Source organism: Lonchura striata, chromosome 4 (genome assembly GCF_050655825.1).
Source record: "Lonchura striata isolate lonStrDom1 chromosome 4, ASM5065582v1, whole genome shotgun sequence".
In the NCBI taxonomy this organism is placed as follows: domain Eukaryota; kingdom Metazoa; phylum Chordata; class Aves; order Passeriformes; family Estrildidae; genus Lonchura; species Lonchura striata.
In genome coordinates, this window is record NC_140706.1 from 70,345,342 (window position 1) to 70,359,142 (window position 13,801).

The following is a 13,801-nucleotide window of genomic DNA, read 5'->3' on the forward strand; positions in this document are numbered from 1 at the left end:
CAGGTGGTCAGGTTTCTCCTTTGGCCTACAGCAATTAAAAAGAGAGAAAGGAAAACCTAGTTTGATCAAGAACTCCCTGGATGAACACATAATTCACTGTCTGTGTAGTTTTCTCATATAGTCTGATGTGGCTGAACTGCATTCTCCTTTAAAAGAAAATTACTGAAAATGGCTCAGGCCTTTCAATTGAAACATAGAGGAACCAAAGTTTTCCCTTTTGTTTTAAACCTGTCTAAAATTGCTCTGATCCTTCCATAACAAGATTATCATGAACCAAAGGCAGGCAGGGCATTAAAGGAATTACAATGCTGCTTGAGACTTAAGTGCCCAAAACCAGCTAATTTCCATGTGTTCACGAACCTTAATCCTGCAGAATTAACAAATTAAACTGCTCAGCTGGGTATGAAAAGCATCCAGCTCATTTCATAATCTTGAGCAAAATAGGGAGAGAACAAGCTAAATTAAGGATTTGGGCACTTAAATAGCCTGCTTTGTAACATGAAAGGTTACCAATATGGGGAAAGGAGGTTAACTAGATTGAAGAAGAACCAATATAGACGTTGTGTCCAGTTTAACAAAAGAGTCATCAACCTTCCCTTGACCTTTCTCAGCAGCACAAGTCCAAGTCAAGACTAGAGGGATGGGAGGGCTCAAAGTATTGTGCTTTCCACTCAGCTTCAGAAGTCTCATTCTGAAGGAGTCTGAAGATGAATGAACAGAACTCGATCACACTGGGGCAGAGAAGTGCAATTTTCTGACAGGAAGATTTAAGGTTATGTTTCTTCCTCTCTGCCTCCAAGGCCTATTTGTCTCTCCCAAAGGTGGGACTCGCAGGTGGTGAGGTAAAAGGTGTTTTATGACCCTATTGAATTTTGTGGGGAGTAATTAGCTATAAAACCCAGTGCTGTGTGGCTCTGCCAGACATCTCTCCCATCAATTTTGTCAATAATGACAACAACAAAAAGTCAAGAGCAGGAAGATAAATGCCTCCAAGTAGCAGTGTGACCATGTTTCATTATCACCCAGGAAAGGCCACCACTATTTTAAACCTTGACAAGGCTCTTGTGCCATGGGCTGCCCACTAATCCCTCTCCCATTGCTTCCTGTGCCTTTCCTGACCCCGTGCCTGGTGTGCAGAACAGGAGAAGTAGAGGGGACAGCTGGACTTCACCCACACGTGATGGGGACACACAGGGAAGGCACCACAGTCTGTGAGCCCACAAAACCAACTTGAAACTCCACAACCATCTTTCCAATCAACGCAGCCAGGGAAGGAACCACCTTGGAGAGACCACTCTCATCCAAATGCTCATTCCTAGAGCTAGAGTTGGGATCAAGTTTATAGTGGAACTACTGGCAACACCCATTCAGTACAGTCTAACCCACAGCTTTTCTCTCTTGCCATTCCTCCTGGCTTCTCAGGAAAGGCTAAAAATTCCATAAAACATTGATTTTGCTTCTCTTTCCCCCTCTCCTTCCAAGTGTGTACATTCATCCCTTTTAATACTGAGTTTTTCAGCTTTTCATGGGTATTTTCTGCACTCCACAACCCCAGTTACTCTTCTAATCTGTTTTTTCCCCATTCCTACTCCAGCCATCTGTGCGGTGTTATCACTTACAGCCATGTGCAGAGAGGAGCCGAGGGAAAGCTGAGGGGCCTTGGGTGTCTGGGGCAGAACAGCAACGTTGAACACGTGGCTTTCCAGGCTGGTTTGTGGACTGGCAGAGCTGGACACCTGGGAAGGAAAGGTCACAGGAATGGGTAAGTGAATTATAGATCAGTTTTAGACTTTCCCTTGGCAGTGGCTCCCTGTGAGCCCAACAACTTCCAAGATGGGCTGCACTTGCGTTTCACAGGCTCGTAAATACTGTCAACTCTAGCACCAAAAAATTAAGTCAAGGGTATCTAACTCCTAATTGCAAGCCTGCAGCAAAGACATACAAAGCAAATTATATTAAACTAGCAAAAACTCAGAGTACCAGAGCCATTCCTTAGAGGAGAGCCTGCAAATGTTCCCAGCAATCCTGGGGTGAAGTAAGCACCCAAAGAAATACAGCTCCCTTCTTTGACAGACTCAGCTACTGCTTTATCTTTTAGTAGGGATAGCAATGTGCTCTGGAACTCCACAGAGCACTTTGTGAGCGGGAATGGACATCCTGAAGTTTAATTTTTAGAAAATGCATAAAAATGTAAGTTCTGATGAAAGGAACGATGTCATTTTAGCCATTTGCTGCACCTGCTCCATCCTAAAGCCAATGAAAACAACATGTTGGCCCCAAAATGTTCCAACCCAAAGTTCAAGGCTTGGAGTTGGACAGGGGTGCTGTGGTCTCCTGATGTGACCAGGTATTCCCAGCTCCCTTTCTGAGCTCTCTGTACAATTATTGCAACTGCTCTGAGATACTGAACCCAAACACTCAACTCATGCAAAATGCATAGTCTGTAAGAGGAATGCAGCAATTAAGACAAAGATTAGCTTGTTCAACACTGATGCTCACAAATTCCTCATTATCACTTATGTTAATTACTTTAGAAATTACCTTAATTGCCTCTGCGGTGCTACAGTAATTGCTTCTGCCTTGTAAACCAGATGTAACAAACACTGCATTGCCAGTGTTCACATAGGCTTACTTAGGGCAGGCTGTGAAACCCTTCCAGCAAACACCAAGGACCTGTCTGAGGAACTTTATGGCTCTTAAACCTGTGGGGAGTGAGGATTTATTTCAGTTTCCCAGCTGCTGGGGAGTATTTCTACCTTTTGGCCTGTTTGCAAGACGAAGGGCTCTGAAGCCAAAATTAAATTATTAGCTTAGAAACCAAGGGCTGTGTGGCTCTGGGGCTCACCAAACACACCATTTTTAAAAAGGCACTTGGAACGTTTTTCACTTGGTGTAAATATTACAGGTTTTATGAGAGGGTGGTGTGCTTGCCAGTATGTATTCACACACAAAACTGTGTCGTTGCTAAAACTCAGCCTCACAGGACGCCAGCGGAGTCACCTCAGAGCGCTGCCACCTGGTATTTCTAGGGAAAGGACACGGAATGACGAGGAATACCTGGAACTGGAAGGAGTCACTCTCCACTTCAGCCCCCGAGTGCCTGTACCACACGATGCCGTCGCTGATGTCCTGCTGGGTGAAGGAGGAGGTGGGTGAGGCCGCTCTTCCGTCAGGTAAAAGCTGCCAGGAGTCCGCCGGGCCGTCCGCCGGCATCGGGACCAGCAGCACCACTTCCCCTGGGAAAAGCAAGGAGCAACTTGGCAGAACACAGGGAGCAAGAGGTGCCCTTGCAGCTAAGGAGCAGCCAAGGCAAATGCCCACCCACTCAAGAGCTTTTTTCCATGCAGTGTTAAGCGACAGAAATACCAGCAGAGCTCCCAAAAGCCATCAGCAGACATTGAGACATCCTGGTGACATTGGGATATCTTGTTAATTAATTCCATTAAACGGGTTGATAATTCTGCTGACTGATAATTAATCACTTGATTATGTGAATCATCCATCAGAAGCGCTCCCATTTCATTTCCCCAAACCACCCTTGAAAAGTTGGAGCAACAAAAAAAGTAATCCAGCAAGATGCAATATCACACTTCCATTTGATCATCAAACTCTGGGCTAAAATTCCTTTATCAGTACCCTAATTACATTCCAGATCTTACAGTTTTGCTCATGGGAGTTCCCCTAAAAATCTAAAAAATCAAATTCTATGTTTTCTATAGGTAGAAATATCCCTCCCATTAGCCACAGACCATGTTAGGCAGATAAGCACTTCTGGATTCAGGACCAGTTTTCCACATTTCTCTTTGCTATTTTTACCCTTCCTTTCTGCAAAACAGTATTTTAGATAAAATTTTGGAGATCATTGACTTCTGCTGCTTCTTTCTCACCTGCAGCTACAGACCTGTTTATATTACTGCAATTAATCACTGCAGCAATAATTATGGTGATACAAACACAGGATTATAAATTTTAGTTAGGGTTAGGCAGCAGGAGACAAGCTCCTCAGGGAAAAATTCCTGTTTTCATGTAAATGCTTATTAAAAATGAGAAGATAGACCTTCATCTGCAGAAAACTAAAGGGGGAATACAAATTAATTACTCCTCTTCTAAACTGCAAAACTCTAATTATCTCTGTTTCCATCAGGTTCTGGCAGCTGTTATGGAAACCAGTCTGTGCTCACAGCAAAAGAAAATAAAAAAAGCATGGATGTTGCTAGAGGGATCCTCTAATTTTGCCAGGTCAGCAAATTAAATGTGGCATCATTTCTTAGAAGTGCAAAATATGTTATTGGAAGACATGGTTTTTGTGAAGAAAGTAGTGATGCTGAGTAAGAAAAGAGCATTTTTCTTGTCTTTCCATATTTCATTTCCCTCCATGTGACACCTCTTCTTCATCCCATTTTTCTCTATTTAAGCTTGGTCAGAAATCCCAGAACTTCCCACACCCCCCTAACCTGTGCCTAGAGGATCCTCCCTAAGCATGAGGCTGCTGGTGAAAGTCACTGCTCTGAGTGCTGAGCTCAGAGCCTCTCAGAAGGAATTTGGGGACAAGAATTATCTACAGATCCAAACATCACCACCAAATAGCAACCCCTTCCTCTGGAACAAATTAAATCTAAAGTCACAGAATTTAGGGAATTCTTCAAGGTAAGCTTCTGCTCAGCAGTTTCTAGAGGTAGATACTGCTCTGTGCTCCTCAAGGCAGACATTCACTGCGGAGGATTATCTTTTGGCACTAAGATTCTGCTCTCTGAGGGCTGTAAATACACCAGGATTCCACCACCACTGGAGGAACACGGATGATCAGGAAGGGCAAAAGTGCTTTGTTACTCTGCCTGGCCATTAGAAGTGGAAAATGATGAGGCTAGCAGCACTCAGCCAGCCTATCATTCTAAGGAAATATTCCCCCAAATGTGCAGGTAACACCATGGAAGGGTGCTGCTGTGGGGCAGCAGGACTCCAGGGGGATTTACCATGTCTGGGCTGCTCCTCGGCGATGGTGTAGGTGATGTCAGAGTCGCGGGCGCCCGGCAGCTCGGCGTGCAGGATTGTTTTGGAGATCTGCAGCATGCCTCCCTGGGGCACCCACACCAGGGAATTGGTCACCAGCCGGGGGCTCCTGGCACTCTGCAGGCAGGGGGACAGCAGGAAAAGGCTGACTGCAGTCTGAGTAATTGGAATGGGACTTTCAAGGGCAAAGAAAGGATCAAGGAGAATATTCTGGAATTCGTTACACATTCCACCCTGGTTGTCTGCTTGAATAAATGATTGTGGACCCTTCTGCTGTATCCCTCAGACCCCATTCCCAGACTCTAGAAGTGACCTTGTCCTCTAATTGCTAATTTCCTGCTGCTGACCCTAAACCTTCCTCCATAATTTTGTCCTTTATCACCATCCTCATTCTCTCTGAGCATCCACCCAAGTCTTTAGTTACTCAGTGGGCTTCCTAACCTTCAAACTATTCCTGTGGCTTTTATTTTTAACTTCTTTTTTGTCCAATATTAATTTACGCTTCCTGTGAAATATGCATATTATATGGTTCTATGCAGATGTTTACTATATGTATTACGTTATATTGATTAGTTGTGCTGTATTAATATTTTAATAGTATGGTAAATGTAGTTTTGTAGTTAAAATGAAGCTTTAGTAGTTAAAATAGAAACTATGTATGTGGGGGTTTTTTTAAAGAAATTAGATACTCGCTCTGAGATAACAGTCACAGAACACCTAAATCTTCCAGAGAAGAGGAATTTATTGTTTTCTTATCAGAAGAAGCTAATTTCTTCAGGCCTTGCTCAGACTCGAAGACGTCGTGAGGATTAAAAGAAGCAGTTGACATATACCAGACAGAGTTTCTTGTTTTAAATAGAATGTATGCATAACCATGAAGTATGTATGAATATGCAACAGTGTATGGTTTTTAAGCGTTATTCCTTTGTTCACAAAACATGTTTTTGGCAGCTTAGCACCCAAAAACATCTGGATGTCCATAATCCTTTCTTTTTTATGGTCTTGTAATTGTCCTAACTCTAAATTTTTATTACTGTAATTATATTACTATTTTATAACCATTTTATTATTATTAAACTTTTAAAAAATTCTAAAAACAAGCAATTGGCATTTTTCACACTTCCTGAAATGTGAATGTCAGCATTGGATTGCAGTAATAGTTTCACTACAGTTCCCTTTTATTTCAGTAACACTACTCTGGCATTCAAGGATTATATCAGCCCCTTTTTGGCTCTAATTTGCATTGTTGGACAGGTCACCAAAACCCCTGTGACCTCTTCCATGCCATGCTTTTTCTTATAACCCCAGCTGCTGAAAATGTGACTTCTATTCTGGATTTCTGCACATTCACCTTGAAACTGGCTGTGGCTGCAGTTTGCCTTGAACTGTGTGATCAGTCAAAATCCTGACTGCTCCATCTAAGGGATCACCCTCCTCCTCACTGCTCCACATAATCAGCCCCCAAACTGCTAAGTGACTCATTGCTGTGGTCTTCTGGATCTGCCACAGAGACAGGAGAGAGAGAGCTAAAAAGATGTTTGTGAAAAGGAACCACATTACAGGATGATTTCCTTTTTGGCATGTCTGCTGTGCGCCCACTTAATTTGTACTTCACTTACACTGCAGGTTTGTTATAAACATGGAAACCTTCAGCTCTTAGGTCACTAAATGACTGAATGTTCCTTCACTGGCCACATCAAACCCATCCAGCACGTTGTGATACCATTCCCACATGGCTTTGATGCTGCTTGTTAATAAGAACAGACTCATGAGACAGCTCTTTTTGCTTGGTAATCTATTTTAAAAATATTTTTAACTTGTAAAAGTATTTTCAGCTACCTGCTCCCAGGCAGGGCAAGGTCAGCTGCCTTACAAATAAATACCTTGGAGGCCTCCCTTAGCTGCATCTCTAGAAGTCTGGGGTACCCCTAAAATAAACATGTTTTGTCTTTTTTTTTTCTGTGCTCCCCCTGGCCTCTCAGAAAAGAAAGGCTTCCATGTCCCTGTTCAGAGTGCAACAGTTCCAGCAAAGGGTCTGGATGGGAAAAACAGCCATTAGCAACCAAAGGGACTGGAAAAAGCCTTAAAAGTTGCCCTGCTCTCACCTCTGTCACCAGCTTCATTCTGCTCTGTAGCCAAGTGCTGCACAGAGAAATGTGGAATGATAAGGAGAGACAAGAAAGGACAAAACAGGATAATAAAAGAAACTACTCTCAGCAATTCACACTCACTGGCATTTACAAGAACCTGCTTAATCAACAGTGGGGGGAAAAAAGGTGTTACAAATAACACAGAGTGTTGTCCAGGCATTTTCACAGCCCCTCTGATCCTGTTTTCATCCCCAGACTGCTATGTGAGTCACAGCACTAATTAACATTAATTACTACCGTGGCTTTAGGGGAACCTGCAGGGTCCAAATGGGATCCGTGCCTCCTTGTGCAGAGCTCCAGGGCCACATGGAATGCTTGCAAAGCTCCCTTCAAACTGTCCTTGCCAAGCTGCTGTGAAAGACATCTCATATAGCAGAGAGGGCAAAGGAGGGACAATGTCATCTCCTCCTAGCTCCTTCCCAAGGGCTGGAACTCCAAGACCCTGTGTCAGATCTCTATATAAAAGCAAATAAACCGTGACATTCCCTAATGACAGCTCTACTTTGTGCTACTCTTTCACATTAGTAAGGAATGAAGATATCTTCAGACTTTTCTCCTTCTGCTTTATTACAGTTTATTACCTTTTACCAAATAACTATGGACTTTGAATCATTGAAGCTGCACAACTGTTGCAAACCAAAAATTCAGGCGACCTCCAAAACCCAACCAATCCACTACTTCCTCCGGCTGGTTACTCAGGATTAGTGACACCTTGGGGACAAAGCAGCACTTCTCCAGACTCTCAGCATGCCTGCCAGGGTTTATGTGCCAGCACATACCTCGGGAGCAATCCTGATGTGGAGCAGGATGTTCTGGAAGTGGTACCCGTCGCTCACTTGCAGAAGAGCCGCGTCCTGCCGGCTGTCGGAGCCGTCGTGGGCGTAGCGCAGCCGCCCGCCCGCGAGGTCACCCAGGCGGAAGGTGGCAGGGTCCCCAGGGGGCCCGAGCAGCTTCCCGTGCCGTGGGGGCTCCAAGGCCATCAGCACCACGTCCTCGGGGTTGTCACTGTCCCCCACGCCGAGCACCAGCTCCGATATGGTCCCGGTTCCCCCCCTGCCGACGAGGAGGGGCTCGTTCCTGAACACGTACGGCGCCTGGAACACAAAAGAGGCTCTGAGGTGTCTGCTGAGCCTGGGAGATTGGATCATGATCAAAGGCTGGAATTACAAGTTTGGGGATAAGGACATCAGCCCACTTCATCCCTGGAAATCTCCTATTTCTTAGCAGCAGAGAATCGCTCTCCACACCTTTTTCCCCCGACGGGCAGATCTAATAATATTTAGCATTTAAACGGAATTCGTCCCATTAAAAGAATATTCTCATATCACATTAGGCTTAGGAAAGGCAAAAACTTGGGACATTTATATAGCAAGCATCGGACTCTAGCTGATCCTCATGAACCTTTTGAGATGACAGCAAAACCGGGTGTCTTCATCATCAGTATTTATTTCATTTCTAACTTATACCAAAAACCTGCTAGAGGCAGTATTTCTGCTGGTTTAAATTAGTTCTCCAATTCTTTGTCATCAAGAAAAGTTTCAATCTGCAGTCTCTATTGATCCCAATAAACATCATTTGCCATGGGTAATGCACTGCCTTGGGAGGGAGGCGTTCCTGCAGAGACAAAGTCAAAGCCCTGGGAACATCTATCAGAGAGCTACCTCACCTGTGCACAACTTCCCAGGGTTATTAGGGATCAACAGCCATAATTCCTATCATTAAACCTCACTTATGCATTCTGGGGCAGTGACTGCAGCTCTTACTTAGGTGAACGTCCTACTGAGGCAAATGAGAGATTAGGCTGAGCCAAGATCTCAGCACCAGCCAGAATCAATATACACACGGTAGGATCAAAACCCACAGTTTGTCTTATTCTAAAGGACAAACTAGAGCACTTCTAGTTTCCAGAAGTTAGGGGAATGACCAATATGGAATATAAATTACTCATGGGGAGGGTGGAGGCTGAGCCAGACTTGTAGGCAGGAAGGAGCCAGCACTAGAAGAGTTCTGTCAAGTCATTTGGTGCCCCTCTTGAGGCTGTAAAGGGGCCTTATGAGTAGCAGATTCTCTTTTGCACTTCAGGGCCTCTATTTGTAAGGATATGCCAAGGAGTCACAACTTCTGATCGAGCTTTCCACATTGGAAAAAGCTCAGTGCAAGCTGTAAAGCTTCCCTGGAAACCTGGAACCCGTTCAGGTGCCTGCACCCTCCCTGGGGTGAGACCCAAGTATTGTGCCACAGACTTTAAATAACAATAATACAGGAGACACAGACACTTGGCAGTACCATCACCTTGCCCAGAAGTGGTGAGAAGTTTAAGAGACACACTCTAAATAGCTCATGCTGATTTAATTCCCAGCTGTCCCAGAACAGAGCAGTGAACCTGAGTGTCAAAGCTCTCCTGCCGTCAGGATCAATCCTGGCCCAATCGGCCTGAAGCAAGAGGCTGAACTGGAGCATCAGCAGATCCAAAGGATAATTGGAGCAGTAGGGATTCCTCAGCCCTCACTGATAATTGCTCCATGATTGCATAGCTCAACTCCCTACACATGCAAAATGACACAGGCCAACCTCTCCAGTCAATTCCCCAAGTCCCTTTCCTCCACGTGACTCTTGGCAGCTGCCCCTAAGGGAGAGTTAAGCCCAATTTGCCTGATCTGAACCCCTGCTCAAGTTCTGCCCAGCTCCTTTTTTATCCCTGCAAGAAGCCAGGGCTTCAAATAGTACCAAATTTGGGGCTGTTTCCAGGCTTTGTTACCTGTGTTGAGAAGGCTTGAATGTTGATCACCTCAAGGTGGGAGAATGACTGTTGGTCACTGACCTTCAAGGAGAACTGTCCTTTCCTAAATAGGTCCCCAAAAAGTGAAAAAACAGGATAATATAAATTAATGAAGTACTCTTCCAGGACTCAGTAATGATAATCACATTAAGTATTCAACAAAAATGACTGGCTCAGTGACAGAAGCTTTAGCTCAAGTTTTTCTTCAAGTACATTTTTATAGTATTTTTTCCTGAAGATTCACAACAGTCACAACAGGCAATAAAACACCTTTAGCTGTGTGATAATATACCTCATCTCCCTTTGAGTAACCTTATCCACATTGGATGGCATCCCCAGGATAAAGTGCCAATTGTAAATGCCAGCCACTTGCTGCTAAAGAAAAGCCTCACTTTATCTGGCTTCAGGATTTGCCAGGAATTTTCCTTCCCATTTACTTTTCAGTGATGCCACCCAAACACCTTGGAGTTTAAAATAATGGTATAAATAATAAATAGAGTAATAATTTTTTAGTAATAAAGCAGCTTTGTTTTTTAAGACAAGATGCTGACATTTCATGGTGGCTACCAGGCAGACTTAAAAAGAAAAAAAAAGCAGGATACAGAAACATATGCCTGAAGTCTGGTGAACACCAGCTAACACTTGGCATCAGGACACTCTGAAAGTCTTCTTCAGATCTGATTTAGATGGAAGACCTCCCTGATTTATACAGCCAGAAATTTAGAACAGCTCCACCCACGTCACTCTGGTGCCAAGGCTTTATGGTGATGCAAATCAAGTGTGAAATTTGGCAGAGTGGCTGGCTTATTGCCTGGCTGCAGGAAAAATCTCCTTCCCTGCAACATCCTTTGCAGTGTGAGCTTTGCCAGCTACTAATCACCACTAATTATGCCAGGGTACTAACAGAGGTCACACTGGAGGCAAACAAGGAATGGCTGAAGGCAAACTACGCCAGAGAGCACAGCAGTGACATCACTTGAGCATCTTCCTAACAATATCAAGAAACTGTAGTAACAATTAGACTAATATGCCAGTTTTAACTCGCAGATGAGTATCCTGAGGATGGGACAGACTCCTGCACCCCAAAAGCACAGAAAGTTTGGAGTCACAGTGACCTGAGAAGTTTTGCAGCACCAATTATGCTACGGTACAGCGTAAGTACACTGGCAGTTGATTTAGTTCCCACACGGTGGGAAGTGTGCCTCCCTGTAGGAAAGCTTCCAAAAAAGAAGGAAAGACCCATTCTCAAGATACAGCAATTTTTTTTTGTGAGGCGAGAGCTCAGGAAAGAAGCTTCCCCCGAAGTCACCTGGGCTCGTCTCTGCCGTGCACGAAGCGGACCCTCCTGTCCCGCACGTCCCTGCAGCTGAAGCGCTGGCCGCGGCTCAGCGGCACCTCCTGCGCGCCCTGCAGCAGCACCAGCCGGCCGGTGGAGGGAATGCTGTCCACCTGGAACAGCGGCTGCCCCGAGGCACCATCACAGCCCAGCAAGGCCAGCTCTAGGGGCTGCACCCCACCAATGCCCACCCTGAGGGTGCTGCTCGCTCGGGAGCTCCAGGGATGCCTGCTGGCTGAAGGGAAAGAAGGGAGAAGTGTCACTGCAGGAACCACCGAGGACTGTGTTGGCATCGTGTCTGTCAGCACTATTTTTTGGGTGCTCTGTTCATTCCTGACCCAGGTGAACTGCAATCCATCCCAATCCCCACCACAACTTGGGCAAATCACTTCCCACCTTGATTTCTCAATCACAAAACTGAAAGCCAACTGCAGACAGACTAGTAAATCTTCATTTAGAATAAAGAATGGGTAAGTAACCACTAAACTTGATTCAGGAAGTGATTTCCCCCTAGACATTTTATCACTGGCTTGACACTGATGATAAATGGTGCTGTCTAGAGACCCTCACCTTCTTCACACTCTCTGGTCTGTGGATTGCCATAGAAACCCTGGCCACAGGCAGAAACACACATCTTATTCTTCAGAAACGTGGTTCTGTCACAGAGGTGGCACAGGCTGCCACTGTCACACTCCAGGCATCCAGGAGGACAAGCTGCATCAGACAGAAAGCAAAACCCCACTGAGACACTGCAAAACCAGCAAAGCCACTGGCACACAGAACCGTCCCCAGGCTCAGAGCAGGAACACCCCTACATGTGTCCTACCAACACAAAAGAGTCAAGACAGTGGGCAAAGAGTTATGAGAAAAGTTGGCAAGCAGTTCCCTCCTCATTTGCCCACCATGCCTGCACCAAGCTCGCCGTGCTCACCTGTGCACTCACGCTGTGCCTCGTCTGTGTAATATCTCTGCCCACATTTGGGAACACAAACACCGCCCAGGAGGAAGAACGGGGCTGGGCAAAGGCTGCACTTGTCTGCTTGGTGGCACCGAAGGCAGGGCTGATCACACCCTGAAGAGACACAGGAAAGAGCTCAGCCTGACAGCTCTTGGGAGACAAGCAGGGAAACACGCTGGAAGCAATGCTCCATGAAAACTCACTCTGGCACGTGTCTGATTCCCGGTAGAAAGCTGGAGGGCATTCTTCCACACAAGCTCCTTCGTGGAGAAAGTGGCCTTCCGTGCACTGCAGGCAGTCAGTCCTCTCGGGACCTTTGCAGGTGTTACAGCTCCAGTCACACTCTGGAAGAAAACAAAAATCAGTTCAGGGCAGCCCTTTCTGGGGTGCTCACCCTGAACAAGGGCTTAGCACTTGGGGTCTACAAGCTGTGGGAAAACATCACTTATTTCCATCTCTGCTGGGAAGCTCTGGAAATCTTTCAAGTCACGTGTCTTTTAAATCACTCCAAACTGCTGTTTCTGCAGCCAGCCAGTGATGCAGGATTTAGTAAGACAGAGAGAGACACAGGTAAGTATGGGAGGCCAGATAAGCCCCCGAAAAGAGACTTAGCCTGGCAAGCTCACTCGTTATCAGCTGACCCGTGACTAAATGAATTGCTGGACCTGACCCCTGAAAACTTTGCTGGCTCAGTTACAAAATCATTTACAAGAGAGCGATTTGCAATAATCTTGTTCCGCTGAAAGGCTCAAGTATGTGACAGCAGGCTGCCCAAAAAGCAAAAAAAAACTTGCAGAAACCTTGCAAGCAACCTGTCACTGAACAATTTCCCCCTTCCTGTACCCTTTTTAAAGCAGGCCACCTGCACAGCTCCCGCTGCCATCTAATGGATTCTTAGCCAAGGCACTTGCATTTATTCCTTTTTCTCTCTCCTTTTTTTTTTTTTTTTCCCCCTTTTCCTTGAAACCAGCAAGGCATTTTTCACCTCTGCAAGTCTTGGTGGAAAAATCCAGATAGTACTGCTGAGCACAGCTCTCGTACTGGCACTCCCCAAAGAGCAGCACCTTGGCTGCATCTCTGCACGACGTGCAGCCGGCGGCCGAGTCGCAGCTCCGGCACTGGCTGCTGCAAGCTGTGGGAAGACAAGGAAAACCAGTGTCATTCCTAATGCTGTTACCCTGCAGCCTTGCTACTCCTCTTGTCCTCTGTGAAGACCTCAGCATTCTTGCTTCTTTTGTTCCTTTTCACATTCTCCAAAGGATAAAGAGCCTCATTCCATTTGGAATAGGCTGGGATGTCCCTTTACGCTGCTTTTTACTTTCCTCTGGACAGGTCAGGGTAAAACATTGACCCTGAATCCAAATCCCCAGCTAAGAGCTTTCCCTGTCTCTGTTTTTTTATAATTTTCCTTTGTGCAGCTTGCATTTCATACAACTCTCTATCCAGAAACACAGAAATTTGGAGAGCAGAGTAGACTGCTGCAATCCTTGGTGGGACCAAAGGCCCATGTAATTTCACTTAACGTTTCTACCTCTTTGTCTGCGCACAGTGTGAAATTCTGGAGCTGC

At 45.5% G+C, this 13,801-nt stretch overlaps 1 protein-coding gene across 1 annotated transcript in view; it reads right to left on the bottom strand.

The window, feature by feature from the left end:
- Nucleotides 1-13,801, bottom strand: part of FRAS1 (Fraser extracellular matrix complex subunit 1) — a 105,292-nt gene that overhangs the window by 25,453 nt on the left and 66,038 nt on the right. The window contains exons 22-31 of the mRNA XM_031504663.3: nt 13,219-13,365; nt 12,437-12,577; nt 12,207-12,347; nt 11,846-11,989; nt 11,249-11,510; nt 9,919-10,003; nt 7,940-8,254; nt 4,974-5,127; nt 3,058-3,236; nt 1,620-1,736 (exon numbers count right to left, since the gene is read on the bottom strand). Of these exons, the coding sequence (XP_031360523.3) occupies nt 1,620-1,736; nt 3,058-3,236; nt 4,974-5,127; nt 7,940-8,254; nt 9,919-10,003; nt 11,249-11,510; nt 11,846-11,989; nt 12,207-12,347; nt 12,437-12,577; nt 13,219-13,365 (1,685 nt within the window). The remainder of the gene's footprint in view (nt 1-1,619; nt 1,737-3,057; nt 3,237-4,973; nt 5,128-7,939; nt 8,255-9,918; nt 10,004-11,248; nt 11,511-11,845; nt 11,990-12,206; nt 12,348-12,436; nt 12,578-13,218; nt 13,366-13,801) is intronic.